At 42.0% G+C, this 17241-nt stretch overlaps 1 protein-coding gene across 10 annotated transcripts in view; it reads right to left on the bottom strand.

Moving 5' to 3' along the window:
• The window catches only part of LOC140464825 (cadherin-18), a 742457-nt gene that overhangs the window by 193314 nt on the left and 531902 nt on the right, over positions 1-17241 (bottom strand). For all 10 annotated transcript variants that reach the window (XM_072560305.1, XM_072560296.1, XM_072560294.1 and 7 more), the window contains one exon: positions 10473-10767. In XM_072560305.1, the coding sequence (XP_072416406.1) occupies positions 10473-10767 (295 nt within the window). The remainder of the gene's footprint in view (positions 1-10472; positions 10768-17241) is intronic.

Here is a 17241-nt window from a genome sequence, read left to right on the forward strand (position 1 = left end):
AGAACCTGCGCGGCGACCCAGTGCATCTTTTTGTCCCAGAAGAAGTCGACCAACGTTCTCTGGATGTCAGGGACAAAGCCAGGAGGAGGGACCAAAGTGACCAGCCGGTACCACAACATGGCGGCCACCAGCTGGTTTATGACCAGCACTCGACTCCTTAAGATAGCACTCGGAGCAGTCCTGTCCAGCGGCCTAGGCGAGCTGAGACTTTGCCATTAAATAGCTGTTTTTGGGAAATTCTGACTAATCTTCAGGCTTCAGTGTTAACACTGTGTAACTGATGGTAATGTGTCCTTCATCTTCTGTCAAGGCTGAGGCCTTACAAAGAAGGCTGATGGAACTAGTTTAGATTAGATTACTTACAGTGTGGAAACATGCCCTTCGGCCCAACAAGTCCACACTGACCTGCTGAAGAGCCAGACCCATTCCCCTATATTTACGCCTTCACCTAACACGACAGGCAATTTAGCATGGCCAATTCATCTAACCTGCACATTTTTGGACTGTGGGAGGAAACCGGAGCACCCAGAGGAAACCCACGCAGATACAGGGAGAATGTGCAAACTCCACACAGACAGTCGCCTGAGGTGGGAATTGAACCCAGGTCTCTGGCGCTGTGAGGCAGCAGTGCAAACCACTGACCTACCGTGCCATCCAACAGGGAATCAAAAATATAGATTTCAATCATCACCGCCCATCAGCCCAATTGGTTCCTCCTGTCACAGCCATACCAATTTATGTCACCTCATCTCCTCCACCTACCTCTGTGACCTGACATAGCCTGCATGTCCAGTGAGATCCCTCTATCCAACACTATTTCTCTTTATAACAACTATTGCAACTTAGTGTTAATTCATGCTGACCAATGACCCTCCACCCACCAGTCTTACACTCAATATAGCAACCCACCCCATATACACAATGAGCAGACCTCAGGAGCCATGCTGAGATTAAACAAAATGCAAGTCCAAGTTTATATTGATCACTTCAATATTTATCAAAAAAACCTCTCATTGATAAAAATATTTTTAACACATGTAGATTTCTTCAAGTTATTCAGTCCCTTCTGAAAACAACCATTTCATTCAAATACCTAACTGCAAATGAAAATATACATTTATATTCATAACTGAGCATCAAAGTCGTGGAGATGACAATTACCTTTTTGACTTACTAGCTCCCCACTTTGATAACAATAGGTTGTGGAGTCAGACATGTGGCAATAATAATGACAACTCTCTTATGATAACAGACAGTTAAAAGTGAAATTGCCACCACTGATTTCTTTCCCCCAGCTATAGTGTTTTCTTTTCAAAAAATCCAGAGATTGAGAATGTAAAAGTCTTAACAGCTGAGGGTTCTAATGACTCATTTGAATGCACGTTCATGTCTACTTTTAATATCCTAAAGGATACCTAACTTCTTGCAAAGGAGTAAAACAAAGAACTGCAGATGTTGAATACCTGAAAGAACAAACACGGAATGTGCTGGAGAAACTCAGCAGGTCTGGCAGCATCTGTGGACAGAGAAACAGAGTTAATGTTTTGAGTCCAATGACTCTTCATCAGAACGAGAAGCTAGAGAAAGGTGGCATTTATGTGGATGATTGGGGGTGTGATTTGGAAGGAATAAGCAGTTCGGTATAGAGAGAGTCTAGAGAGAGAGAGAAAAAAAGCATTGGCAGCCAAAAGAATTGTTGATAGTAAACCAGGGAAGACGAAAAGCTCAACAGGTGACCATGGGAGTTGTGAGGCATTGAGAATGGGTTTGGTGTGTTTAACATAGCCCACTTCATGACAGGACCTGGACAAGCAAGGAGGTATTCATGCTCTGAAATTGTTCAACTTGATGTTGAGTCCTGAAGGCTGAGTGTACCTTATCTTCAGAATGAAAGATAAGGTGTCACTCCTCCAATTGGTGAACATGGAACATGAAAATGACTGTCAATGTTGATTGAGAGCACAGAGTATAAAAACAGGAGGTTATCCAAACCTGTATAAGATAGTGAAAGTCTCAAATGGAGTATTCCATCCTGTTTTGGGCATCAGGAAGGACATCAAGGCACAAAAAGAGACAACACAAATGTTTCTTGCGATGAAGACCTTGAGTGACGTGGGAAAAGTGGGGAAGTCAGGTCTGTTTTCCTTGGAGAAGAGGGATTCGCAGTGATATGACAGCTGGGTACAAAATCATGCAGAGTCTAGATGGAGTTGGCAAGGAAGAACTGTTAAGGGTCAAGAAGCAGAGGCAAACTTTTTAGGCAGCTGGCTAAAACAGCAATAGTGACATTATGGAAACTGGTTTTCCACATTGAATGATTAAGGTCTCGAATACACTGCCTGAGAGTTCCCTGGAAGCAAGATCAATTGTGACCTCTAAAAGGAAATTGCATCAGTATCTGGAAAACGCTCCAGGCTATGGGGAAAAGGAAGGAGAATGGCCCTAGTTAAGTTGTTCCTTCAGAGAGCCAACACAGACCTGACAGACCAATAAGCCTCCTTCTGTTCTGTAACAATTCTGTCATCCAATGAATCAAACAATGAAACACAGGCAAGAAGCTGGATGGTCATCTGCTCCATTGATCTGTATTTTCAACAAGTCAGTCGCTAACTTGAGCTGATTAGCTTTTCTCTCCTGCCTGATTACAACTACTCAGCCATAAAGGTTTAACAGATATGAGGTTGCAGGACTTGGGTAAATGAATTCGGCTCACATTTGACAATTTTTCTAAGCTTAGGGAATGCAGATGCACGCTAAAAATACGGAACAAAAATATTTTAAATAAGCATCAAACATTTGTGAAATAGTAGAAATAAATATAAAAGTAAACTCAGCACATCAGGCAACAAAGGTTCCTATCATGACTGATAAGGTTCAGTAAGCATCTGATTTGTTTTGTGATTTTAATATGCACAATGTGTCGACATTTATACCCATAGAATTCATCATGCTCTAAAATGATTTATGCTGAACAACAAAGGCAAGATGGAAACCGAAATCCTGAGAGATGTGATGCAAATAAAAAAAGGAAAACAATACATTCACATCGCAACTTCCATGACCTCAACCACAGAGATACTTTTCTGAAAAGGGAAATGCTACAGACAGACAATCTCGCCACAGAAAGCTACTACAAACAACACCAGAACAATGTCCAGATTATCATTCTTTATCATGTCGATTAAGGGATAGATATTGGCCTAATTATCAGGAGAACATTTTGTTCTTCTTTGAAATCATGTTGTAGGACGTTGTACAACCACCTGTAAGGACGGTTAACATCTCAGCCATTAGATGGGTTTTGCTGGTGCAATACTACTTCAGTACTGCATTGGAGCAACCACTTATACTTTCGTGCTGACATCCTGCAGTATAGCTTGAACCTATACTTTTCAAAAGTACAGCAAACAGAATGATGGCTGACATTAGGGAGGAACCTCTCCCTAAATAACAATTGGAAATGTTGGCTGAAATCCTGTGTGACTCCATTGACCCTCATGTTGCTCACCAGTCATGGTGGGGAATTCTTATTGAACCAGACTTATCAAACTGACCTGTTTTTCTCTCTCCCTCTGATCTTGAAAATTGATATAACACTTGCCAATTTCCATTCTGATGAAACCACTATTTCGGTACTTTTCTCATTCAGTTCTTCATAGTATGGGCTTTCAGATCCTGCAATTTCGTCAAATTTCACTACCTTAAACTTTCCTTAATACTTTACTTTTGTTCATATTAAGCTCCTTTATTTTCTCAAGTTTTTAGCCTCCAGATTACTGTCTATTTCTGAACTGAAACTTAAGTCCTCCACTATAAAGACCAACACAATATATTTACTCAATTTCTCTGCTGAATTTCATTCACCACAATTACTTTTCCTATTTATGCTTCTAAGGGACCAACACTAACTTTAGCTACTCTCTTCCTTTTTATATTCTTATAAGACATTTTCCTATTTTTGTATTTTTGGCTAATTTTCTGTCATTGTACTTTTTTCCTTTTTGTTAAAATTTTGGTCACTCTTTACTACACTTCCAATTCACAGACTTTTTAATTATGTTTTGGACTATTACAGGCCTCTCTTTATGAATTAATGCTATTCATATAATCTTTAGTTCCTGAGTGAACCACTTTTTAAACAGAGTATACTTTAGTTGAACAGTTTGATTTATTTCTTTAAATGTTTCCCATTGTTTATTTACAGCCACACCTTTTAGTCTATTAACCCAATTTACATCAGTTCATAAAACTCAAAAGAACTGGTGAATTTACCGTGAATGCGGTAAATCAGAAACAAAAACAGAAACTGCTGGAAAAGCTCAGCAGGTCTGGCAGCATCTGTGTAGAGAAATCATGGTTAACATTTCATTTCCAGTGAGCCTTCCTCAGAATAGCAATCCATTCTCTTTTCACACCTAACTTGCTGTGTAAAGGTTCAGTTTGTTGTTTGAATGGGTTGGAGAATCTGTTTTTGCACATGTAGGTAGGTTAAGTAAGTAGGAAAAAAAAGGCACTTGATATGTAATGCAAGAAAATGTGAGGTTACTCACTGCAGCAGGAAGAATGAGACATATACTGCTATATAAGTAGAGAGTGACTGCAGAATACCAGTGAAATCTTGGTGCCCTTTGGACATGAATTACAAAAGGTTAGCAAGAATAAGTAATTAAGAAGGCAAATGGATGTTGGTCTTAATTGCAAAATGAATGGATTACACAAATAGAAAAGTTTTGTTGCATTGGTGAGCCCTCACCAGGGGTATTCGGCATGCTTTCAGTCACTTATTTAAGGACGAACATAACTGCATTTGAGGTAGTTTGGTTTCTGGGATAAAAGAGTTGTCTTAAGATAGGTTGCTCAATTTGGGCCGAAGTTCTTTAGACTTTAGAAGAATGATGAGTGATGTATTTTGAGGGGGTTGGACATTGTAGAGGTTGAGAACATGTCTTCCCTTGTGGGAGAATCCAGAACTTGGGGATAAAGTTTAACTTGGAGAACTGGTGCCAAATCCTTCTCTCAGAAGGTAAAGGTTATGTAGGATTTACTAATCAGACAGCAGTGATGGCTGGCAAATTTGGCATTTTTCCAGGCTGATTTAAACAGAGTTTTTATCTGGAAGGAAGTTAAACACACTGGTGACAGGCAAGAAGTGGTGATGAATGGTGGAACAGAGTCAAGAGCGTGGTGCTGGAAAAGCACAGCAGGTCAGGCAGAATTCCTGATGAAGGGCTTTTGCCCAAAATATTGCTTTTCTTGCTGATCGGATGCTATATTGCTTTTCTTGATGATCGGATGCTGCCTGACCTGCTGAGCTTCTCCAGCATCACACTCTTGATTCTAATCTCCAGCATCTGCAGTCCTCACTTTCACCTGAACGGTGGAACAGGCTACTCATGACAAACTCGCACCCTGATTTCTTTATTTTTTTTTAGATTAGATTAGATTAGATTACTTACAGTGTGGAAACAGGCCCTTCGGCCCAACAAGTCCACACCGCCCCGACGAAGCGCAACCCACCCATACCCCTACATCTACCCCTTACCTAACACTACGGGCAATTTAGCATGGACATCTTTGGACTGTGGGAGGAAACCGGAGCACCCGGAGGAAACCCACGCAGACATGGGGAGAACGTGCAAACTCCACACAGTTAGTCGCCTGAGGCGGGAATTGAACCCGGATCTCTGGCGCTGTGAGGCAGCAGTGCTAACCACTGTGCCACCGTGCCGCCCACGGTGCTATTTGTGCTAGAAATATTTAGATTTTTAAAAATGTGGAATTATTCAATTTAGAGACCACTGACATATTTTCACTAATCGATTCCCATTCCCATTTAGCACATAATGCAGAGTTCAGTCTTGAATGTATGAACACAAACAACACATTGCAAAGATATATATCAAAACAGCTGCATACTTCTGAGTTACAAGTATTAAAAACATTCCAAATACTTTCTATTTCTGAAAATTACAACTAGATTTCAGCTGCATGCTTTTCAATTGGAATGTATTTCTCAGGATTAATGTTGTTTGCATAAAAAAGTGCTACTCAATATGAGAAATTAATCTCAAACAACCCTACTGGGGATATGAGAGACCAAAATTATTCTGCTTTCTAATGTATGGCTTGTGTTGGATAAAAAATGCTTTGTTGAAGGCTGAAGCACAATGCAGAGCAATGAGATTCTACCCAGCCTGAGGGGACGATGTTGGATTGCTGCATTAAATAAGAAAATCCACGTGTTGCCCATTTTATTTCTGTTCTCCTTTATGTGGTATTTTTTGAGATTCTTTGATCAGTTATGTTTGCCATTTTAAAGGAGTCACTGCCCCTGCGACGATATTGGAAATATTGTGAAACTGGGAGGAGGATAGAGTAGAACTTGAAAGAACAGAGATAGATTGGTCAGATGGTGTACTGTCAGCAAATGCAATTTAATGCAGTGAATGTTGATTTATTTTTTACAGAAGGAATGCAGAGGAAAAATATAAATAAAAGTATGATTCTAAAGGGGCTGTGGGATCAAAGGAACCTGGGAATGTATGTCCATAATACACTGAAGGTGTTCTGAAGAAGTCATATCTGACCCTAAACATCAACTCTATTTGTGTCTCTACAATGACCTTCTCCACTCCCCCAGGGTGAGTGTCACCATCTTCTCTCTGATACCTCCCCCTCCCTCTGTCTCTGACACTGCACCCACCTCCCACCAACGCCCATGCTCTACTATTCTCACTATTACTTAAACATCCTCCCTCACTCACTCCCAACTCCTCACACTCACACAACCTCCCCCCCATGACCTCCCACACCACTAACCCTGCATGCCCTCTGCGCTGCTCACTCACTCCCTTCAGACAACTCCACCCTTTCTGTATCTGCCCCAACACTCGCAGCTGTGTCACTCACCTCAATCTCATTCAATCCCTCTGTTTCTCCCATCTCCAAGTGAAAGCAATCCACAACAAGGCAGAAAGGGTCTGGAGGTGTCGAGGGGTGCCTGGCATCAGGCTCCTCACCCACTACGAGGAGAGACTATGCCCCTTACATAGAAGTCCAGTACTGGTCCTGTAAGGATGCCAAAATATGGGCGGCACGGTGGCTCAGTGATTAGCATGGCTGCCTCACAGTGTCAGGAACCCGGGTTCAATTCCTGCCTCGGGCAACTGTGTCTGCGTGGGTTTCCTCTGGGTGATCTGGTTTCTTCCCACAGTCCAAAGATGCGCAGGTCAGGTGAATTAGCCATGCTAAATTGCCCATAGTGTTAGGTGCATTAGTCAGGAGGAAATGGGTCTGAGTGGGTTAGTCTTTGGGGGATTGGTGTGGACTTGTTGGGCCGAAGGGCCTGTTCCATACTGTAAGAAATCTAATCTAATCTAATTATATCCATGCCATTCCTACCATCTGAATAAGTACCACTCTTCATTCCACTGCAGTTCACTTCAAGCCATTGGGCACATTATTTCTCTCCTTAGTGTCTTGTAGCTACTAGTTGGATGTCTGGGACATCAATAGAGAATGGGCCTGCGCCACCAGAAGACACCTCACTGACCTGTTAGTGTGACGCCGCATAGAGTGGCTGAAAGTGGCTCTCAGTTCATGTCAACTTACTGAGGATGATTTTTAGCTGAAACAGCAGCTTCCACAGTCCGATGTTTGAAATTAAACTATATGCTAGAGCAATTATCCATCTTCATAGAAAGGGTACATCCAAGGCAACAAGGTTAAAATAACACACAATGGTATTGGTGAAATGCACACAAAAGATTGCTGTCGAAACAGAGGCAAGTGTAGATGCTGTTTGTATGGAGTCAGTTTGATGAGGAACATCCTTGAGAAATGCTGAAAGAAGCCTCGTTCAGGCTAGTCTAAAGTTTGTTATTTAGAATGGAATAGAAAGGGAGGGACTGATCTACATCAGCTTAGAATCCCAAGTAATTATAGCCACATGGTATATCACATACATATGTATCTATAAATGGAGTTTCATGTACAGTGGCTCTGCTATAATGTGTGTTTATTCAGCGCGAATCAACTTTAATGCGAGTGAAGAATTTAGACCGTTATTTGTAGCACACAAACTTTCCATACCTGTATTGGCTATGACGCAATTCTGATCCCATTAGTTTAAATGGTGCGGATATTGCGCAATTTTCTTGTATTGTGAAACAAAACGAGAATGGGACTGTCGCATAACATGAGAACCGACTGTATATACGCATTAAGGGATGTAACTGCAGTCCATTGGGGATTCAGTCTAAGGCAGAGAGAGAAGTTCCCTTTCTATTCACAGAGATTATTGCAGGAACCTATCGTCTGGGATGTGGTTGCATCTGATTGTTTGTGAAGGGCCAAGCAGAAATGATAAGGTGGGGAGAAGATCTGTTAAATATCATGGGAAGGCCTAAAGCTGATCACAAAGTCACATGATTAACCTGATTGGATGTGATTGTAATTTTTTAATAATCCAATTAGTTTGTTACAGCCAAAGGCAGGCTAAAAGCAAATGTGTATAAAGTGTATGTTTCCCTTTGCTCAGTGGGGATGAACCTGGATTGCTCACAGATTTCCTCCCACACAGTGTAAAACAATCAACTGTTTAATGCTGGAAGTGTAACTGGGTGTTAAGTGATTCATTTAGTCATTCTGCCTGAACCTCCTCTAGGATGAGAGTACCTGTGATAGGGTTAATGTTAGGGTAAGGCTGGCTCCTACACACTCAGCAGCTCAGATACTGACACCTTGATGGAAACATTAGCCTTAGAAAATGTAAGAACACAATCTGGTGAACACCTGACTATCATAGCTCTATAGCTAGCTGCAGAAGAAATGGCTCAGGTCAGGGCACATGGAGGAAGGTCTGAGACCAGGCACCTGTTCAGCTCCAGTACATTGTCCACTGCACAACAACATGTATGGATAGACAGATAGGTGTGGAGGACACAATGGTATAAAGCTCTCAGACTCCATTTTACTGAGCTCTGCCCTCTTGTGTGCATTCTCCAGCAGGTCCAAATTGCTTGAGACCACACTCCTATGGATTGTCGGTAATGCATGTTATAAGAAACGTTCATTGAATTCTTCAGCACAATGTGATTGATGTCTTGTTATGGAGTGAACACAAGTCTCACAGCATGATAGTGTAGATCATCAGTATATCCTGCCATCTCATGGCATCTAATGACATAGGAACTGTCACATCACATGAAACTTTTGATTATTTCAATTCAGAACAAGCTCAGAAGTTCTCAATCTCATTAACAAACTAATATACCTCTGTAAAGAGTGTGGTGCTGGAAAAGCACAGCGGGTCAGATAGCATCCAAGGAGTAGGAGAATTGATGTTTCGGGCAAAAGCCCTCCACCAGGGCCGAAACACCACACACTTGACTCTGATCGTCAGTATCTGCAGTACTCACTTTCACCTAATATAGCCCAGTGAACACTCTGCAAGGATATTTTACCATTGCATTTAGGAATGTGTGTTCATTGCATTTAATTGTTCACTGTTTCAAAGGCTTTAACACATCTATTTTAACCTGTTTCTATCTCGAGTACAGTTTCACAATGATGAATGTCACTGACAATGTTATAAAGTTCATCATCAATATTCCAGAGTGCAACCTGAACCCAATCAAATCTAAGTTAATGCAGTTTCAGAGATTGATAACATCATCGATGTGGTGTTGTGAAGCTTTCTGCCATCCCCACCCTGCATTCGTCTGTCGCCTAGATTTTGGCAAGTAGACGCTGAAGGAAAGGCTGTCAAAATGTTTGAAGTCACCACTTTCCTGAACTGAGTGGGTGGGACTGTCAGGCTGGCTGAGGTGATCTCTACCTTCTAACAGCATCACAAACCAGAAATAGGGAGCAGGAACCTCGGAACCACTGTGTAGTTACTGGTCCTGACAATCTTTGATATCTACCCAAAGGCCTGCTGTGTTGTCAGAAATAAAGATTGGCCTATCCAAATGTGCTGAACACTGTTCTCCCCTCACCCCATTAGGTACGGGTCGATGGAAATTTGCTCCAAGGCAAAAGGCAACTGTCAGAGGTCAGAGGATCATTAGACATGGGCAGCTGTTGGTTTTAGAGAGGGCTAATGGGTTATCTCACTTCATTTCCATGGGGATTCTGGACATGTGCCTATTGAAGACGCAGACCTATTGACTCTGCAAATTTTGCAGCTATGTCAAAGGAACTGAAATTTATCACTAATAGCTCTCTATACCATGGGGCAAATGCATGGTTCCCAAGGATCACAATGGGGAATATCGGGATCTCTGACATTTATCCATTTCCATTAATGCAGTGTCTTATTAAGGTGGACATCCATCATGTGGTATTAGATTAAATTAATTTGCAATGAAAGGATACAGCAACATGTGTAGAATTATTGAACTGAAACAGTGGATCCAAAAACGTATTAAATTGCAGAGAGAGAAAGCTCCAATGTTAAAACACAACCTTACCAACTTCAGACATTTCTGGGACAGAGGCAGAGTAAGGTCCTTCCAGAAAGGCAGGAGCATTGTCATTTATATCCTGCACCTTGATGATGAACTCTGATTCGGGTTCAAGGGGCTTGTTGGTCTTTCTGTCCAAAGCCTGAGCATGAAGAATGTAGTGTATCCTCTGTTCACGATCCAAACTTTTAGTTGCATGAATATCTCCCGTGCTGTCATCAATAACGAATATGGTACCAGCTCCTTCCCCTGAAAGGATGTACTTGACGGATCCATCCCCTTTATCTGCATTCGAGTGAAGCTGGAGAAAAGTATAAAAGACTGGTGAGTTGACATCTTATAAGCAAGTTGACATCTTAATTAGATCCTGCACTATTCCCATTTACTCTTGGCTCTTGATGTAATAGATTCATGGACACAAGTCACATTTTGATAACTGACACGGATGTAAACACTTCTTTTTTGATTCAGCATGAACACTGTGTATAATACTGTTTGTCCTGCTATTGGAAGGATATTATTAAAAGCGAAGGTGTGCAGACAAGATTCATCTGGACATTGCTATGCTTTTCTTGTGAAGAAAGGTTGAGGGAGCTAGGGCTTTTCTCATTGGAGCGAAGAAAGATGAGAGGTGACTTGATGGACATGTATAAGATGATGAGCGGCGTACATAAAATGGATCGCCAGAATCTTTTTCCCAGGGTGAAAATGGCTGTCACGAGTGGAGATAATTTTAAGGTGTTTGGAGGAAGATGCCAGAGGTAGGTTCTTTACGCAGAGAGTGGTAGGTGCATGGAATGCACTGCTAGTGGTGGTAGTAGAGTCAGAGACGTTAGGGACATTTAAGCGACTCTTGGAAAGGCACATGGAAGACAGTATAATGAAGGGTATGTAGGGTTAGCCTGATCTTAGAGTAGAATAAAAGGCCAGCACAGCATTGAGGGCCAAATGGCCTCTACTGTGCTGGACTGTTCCAGGTGCCGTGTTCTAAATTCATCGTGACTCAACATTCCACTTACATTTTCCAATGAATGTCCATAAAGAAAAGTGGGTGACCTCTCCCTGTCCCAGATCAATTGTTACTTTTTTGTTCCCAGGTCAATTTTTGTATTATACCTATGACTCCAGCCATGATTCAGTGATTCAGCAAAGTAGGGATTTCAATATGTAATGATTTATTCTGTTTAGATTAGAAGCACACAGGTCAGTAGCTTCATCAATTAGAACACTGCAGAGTTTATGATGAAAGCTTCCAAGAGCAGTGATGAAAGGGATTGGTAACAACTGCATAAATCACATCTGGAAGCATCAGTTCTGAACATCACAGCCTTTCACTAATAACTAAATAATTTGCTGTTGCACTTTAATTTCACTCTGGAATGGTTACTGAGATGATGGTCCCTGTCTCACTTCAACTCTTCAAGATGTTAAATTGTGAGTGAGAATGGAAACTATTACACATGAAATGGAGATAGCAATCTGGGGGTGAGCATTTTTTAAGTAAGAACTGACATTTATTGAAAAGTTTTGAGTATTTCTCAGTGGTACCAGAGTAGTCCTAACTGACACTTCTATCCTGTTCAGCTTCTGCACTGAAGTGTAAAATTGACCTCCCTCAGTTTGTGGGGGGGAGGCGGATTTTCAAACATCAGCTGAGAAAATATAGGCTGTGGTGCACTTTGACCTTCCTGCATCCTTCAGTTTTCAGGTCGGTCTTTATACTCCAAACCATCCCAACGGAGCACGAGGATGGGGTTAATTCAGTTTGACTGAAATCTTAATACAGAAAAGATCAAAGGATAAGTTCCATTGGAGGTTCCTCGAGGGTGTATGGAGTTAGAATCTCGTTCGGGGAATAAGAATGATTTAAACAAGAGTTTACAAGGCCAACAAAAGAATCTTTATCCCCTCCACCACCACAGAATTCAGCTGGTCTACTTCCAGTCAAAACTTACCCACATTACTAGAAGACCATATTATTTACTGATGAAGGGCTTTTGCCTGAAACGTCGATTTCGCTGCTCGTTGGATGCTGCCTGAACTGCTGTGCTCTTCCAGCACCACTAATCCAGTATTTACTGTGTGTCCCTAGTTGCCCTTGAAAAGGTAGCAGTGAACTACCTTCTTGAACAGCTGCAATCCACCTGCTGTGAATTGACCCATAGTGATGTTAGGGAGGGAATTCTGGAATTTTGACCCAGCAACGGTGAAGGAACGGCAATATATTTCCAAGTCAACATGGTGAGTGGCTCAGAGAGGAACTTAAAGGTGGTGGCATTCCGTGCATCTGCTGCCAACCCTTCTGGATGATAGTGGTCTTGGGTTTGAAAGGTGCTGCCTTAAGACCTTTGGTGAATTACTGCAGTGCACCTTGTAGGTAGTACACAATGCTGCCACTGAGCATTGGTAATGGTGGAGGGAGTGGACACTTGTGAATGTAGAGCCAAACAAATAGACTGCATTATCCTGGATGGTGTCAAGTTTCTTCTATTTTGTTGGAGGCGCACTCATCCACGCAACTAGGGAGTATTCCATTGCAATCCTGACTTGTGCCCTGTAGATAATGGACAGGCTTTCGGGAGTCAGGAGGGGAGTTACTCGCTGCAGTATTCCCAGCCTCTGATCTGCTCTTGTAGCCGCTGTGTTTATGTGGTGAGTTTCTGGTCAATGATAACCTCCAGGATGTTGATAGTTGGAGGTTTGGTGATGGCAATACCATTGAATGTCAAGGGGTGGTGGCTGTATTGTATCCTAATGGAGATGGTCATTGCCTGGCATTAGTGGAAGTGACAGGGTATTGCTGACTGTTAATCCAGAGACTAGGTAATGGGGAACCGGGTTCAAATTTTTCCACTGCAGATGGTGGAATTTTAATTCAATAAAAATCTGTAAATATGAATCTAATGATGAACATGAAATCATTGCCAATTGTTGGAAAAAAAATAGGTTCACTTATGTCTTTTTGGGAAGGAACTGCTATCCTTACCTGGTCTGGCCTACATGTGACTCCAGACCGCCAGCAATGTGGTTGACTCTTAACTGTCCTCTTGATAATAAGGGATCAGCGATTAATGATGAGCCTGGCCAGTGACATGCCTATCCCGTGAATGAGTAAAAAACATTGTGTGGCAGGAATGTTACTTGTCAGTTATCAGCTCAAACCTGAATATTGTCCAGATTTTGCTACATTTGAACATGGACATGCTTCAGAATCTGAGGAGTAAGGAATGATGCGGAACATTGTGCAATCATCAGTGAACATCCCTTCTCGGATCTAATGATGGAGGGAAAGTCATTGATGAGTAACTGAAGATGGTCAGGCCTCACAATTCTTTCTCTTTCTCATCTCCCTAGTTTAATGCAACATTCACTGTATGTTTTGTGAAAACTAACTGGGAGTTTGAAACTCACTGCAATTAATTCATTGAGAGAGGGAATAAAAAACACCCACTTTTGTTGCTCCCTGAAGTTCACAGCATCCAGCTTGGAGTCCATCAACAATGTTGACATTTATAGCAGTTTGATCCAGAAATTCATTACCTTCCAGATGGAAGCAAACTCCAATCCCAAACCTGTCTGTCACTTGCTTGGATGTGAATGCTTTGATGTGCGTAATTGGAAATTTTTGCAAGGTTTGTGAAGGTTTGTAGCTCAGGTTGAGGTTTAGGGTGTAGGTTTGCTCGCTGAGCTGTAGGTTTGATATCCAGACGTTTCATTACCTGGCTAGGTAACATCATCAGTGGCGACCTCCAAGTGAAGCAAAGCTGTTGTCTCCTGCTTTCTATTTATATGTTTGTCCTGGATGAGGTTCCTGGGGTTTGTGGTGATGTCATTTCCTGTTTGTTTTCTGAGGGGTTGATAGATGGTATCTAGATCTATGTGTTTGTTTATGGCGTTGTGGTTGGAGTGCCAGGCCTCTAGGAATTTTCTGGCATGTCTTTGCTTAGCCTGTCCCAGGATAGATGTGTTGTCCCAGTCGAAATGGTGGTGCTTTTCATCCATGTGTAGGGCTACGAGGGAGAGAGGGTCGTGTCTTTTTGTGGCTAGCTGGTGTTCGTGTATCCTGGTGACCAACTTTCTTCCTGTTTGTCCTACGTAGTGTATGTGGCAGTCCTTGCTTGGAATTTTGTAGATGACGTTGGTTTTGTCCATGGGTTGTACTGGGTCTTTTAAGTTTGTTAGTTTTTGTTTGAGAGTGTTGGTGGGTTTGTGTGCTACTAGGATTCTGAGGGGTGTTAGTAGTCTGGCTGTCATTTCTGAAACTTCTTTGATGTATGGTAAGATGGTTAGGGTTTCTGGCTGTGTTTGGTCTGCTTGTCATGGTTTGTTCCTGAGGAATCTGTGCACTGTATTTTTTGAGTATCCGTTCTTCTTGAATACGTTGTATAGGTGGTTCTCCTCTGTTTTCTGAAGTTTGTCTGTGCTGTAGTGTGTGGTGGTTCATTGGAATTCTGTTCTGATACAGCTTCATTTGTGTGTGTTAGGATGGTTGCTGGTGTAGTTAAGTATTTGGTCAGTGTTTGTCGGTTTTCTGTATACACAGATTTGTAGTTCTCCGTTGGACTTTCTTTCGACTGTGATGTCCAGGAATGTGAGTTTGTTGTCGGTTTCTTCCTCCTTGGTGAACTTTATGCCTGTGAGGGTGTTGTCGATGATGTTAAATGTCTCTTTTATCTTGTTTCGTTTTGTGATGACAAAGGGGTCACCTACATAGCGGACCCAGATTTTTGGTTTGATGGTTGGTGGGGCTGTTTGTTCTAATCTTTGCATTACCGCTACTGTTATGAATCCTGATAGCGGAAATCCCATGTGTGTGCCGTTGGATTGTTTATAGATTATGTTGTTGAAGGTGAAGTTGAATCTGGGTCCTCTATGTAGCTGACACCTTTGCAATCCCAAAATGAAACAAGATCGAAGAGACATTTAACATCATCGACAATACCCTCACAGGCATAAAGTTCACCAAGGAGAAAGAAACCAACAACAAACTCGCATTCCTGGACATCACAGTCGAAAGAAAGTCCAACGGAGAACTACAAACCTGCGTATACAGCAAACCGACAAACACTGACCAAATACTTAACTACACCAGCAACCATCCCAACACACACAAACGAAGCTGTATCCGAACACTATTCCAACAAGCCACCACACACTGCAGCACAGATGAACTTCGGAAAACAGAGGAGAACCACCTATACAATATATTCAAGAAGAACGGATACTCAAAAAATACAGTGCGCAGATTCCTCAGGAACAAACACAGACAAGCAGACCAAACACAGCCAGAAACCCTAACCACCTTACCATACATTAATGATGTTTCAGAAATGACAGCCAGACTACTAAGACCCATCGGAATCCTAGTCGCACACAAACCCACCAACACTCTCAAACAAAAACTAACAAACTTAAAAGACCCAGTGCAACCCATGGACAAAACCAACGTCATCTACAAAATTCCATGCAAGGACTGCCACAAACACTACGTCGGACAAACAGGAAGAAAGTTAGTCACCAGGATACATGAACACCAGCTAGCCACAAAAAGACACGACCCTCTCTCCCTCGTAGCCGTACACACGGATGAAAAAAACCACCACTTCGACTGGGACAACACATCTATCCTGGGACAGGCTAAGCAAAGACATGCCAGAGAATCCTCAAGGCCTGACACTCCAACCACAACGCCATAAACAAACACACAGATCTAGATACCATCGATCAACCCCTCAGAAAATGAACAGGAAATGACATCACCACAAACCCCAGGAACCCCATCCAAGAGAAAGATATAAATAGAAAGCAGGAGGCAACAGCTTCACTTCACTTGGAGGTCGCCACTGATGATGTTACCTAGCCAGGTAATGAAACGTCTGGATATCAAACCTACAGCTCACCGAACAAACCTACACCCCGTAGTTGGAAATTTTTGTCAGGTTAGATACACAGTGCTGTGCAGAGTGGAACAGCATTGCAGAAACTGTCAAAGCTGCCGCCCTTGGCTCACTGCAGAGTGCTGGCCTGGGACCTCCCCCACCTTTCCACTAACATTCAGACTGGAGCAATCAAGAAAGTGTCTCTCAAATTGTACAGGTATCAAGGATTGCCCAATGGAAGTTGGCTGATCAGACCTGTCAGTGACACGAACCAAATGTGTCAGACAATTCTGCATATACTAAAGATGTTCAGGACTGGTCCAGCAGAAAAAGCCAAATTCCTTGTGATTTGGGAAGACTATTTGTTCCATTGGAGTTTCATCTTCCCTGGGGAAGCTGGAATGTGGGCTGGTTGGGACCTCAGAGAAGTGAGATTGTTGATAACTTAGAAGAACTGCATTTGCACTATCACCATTTTCAAATCCATGGTATGAAACTGATGTGGCAAGTTCACGAAATCAAAACAGAAATTGATGGAAAAGTTCATCAGGTCTGGCAACATCTACAGAGAGAAATCAGAGTTAACTTTTCAGGTTAACATTTTGCTTTGACCCTTCTGAGTTCTGAGAAAGGGTCATTTGACCCAAAACTTTAACTCTCTACAGATATTGCCAGACCTGTTGAGCTTTTCCATCAATTTCAGTTTTTGTTCCTGTTTTACAGCATCTGCAGCTCTTTTGTTTTTTTAACCAAGAACCAACTATGTGCAAGTGCGCCAAAAAAAAACACTAAAACTATAAACGTCATTATGTTTGTGCTGGTGTTGGAATATTTGTCTGAAAACGATTGTTGTGCATTGCATTCAAACAGTCTGGCTTATTAGAGAGGCATATGTC

The sequence above is a fragment of the Chiloscyllium punctatum genome, chromosome 41 (assembly GCF_047496795.1).
Source record: "Chiloscyllium punctatum isolate Juve2018m chromosome 41, sChiPun1.3, whole genome shotgun sequence".
In the NCBI taxonomy this organism is placed as follows: Eukaryota; Metazoa; Chordata; class Chondrichthyes; order Orectolobiformes; family Hemiscylliidae; genus Chiloscyllium; species Chiloscyllium punctatum.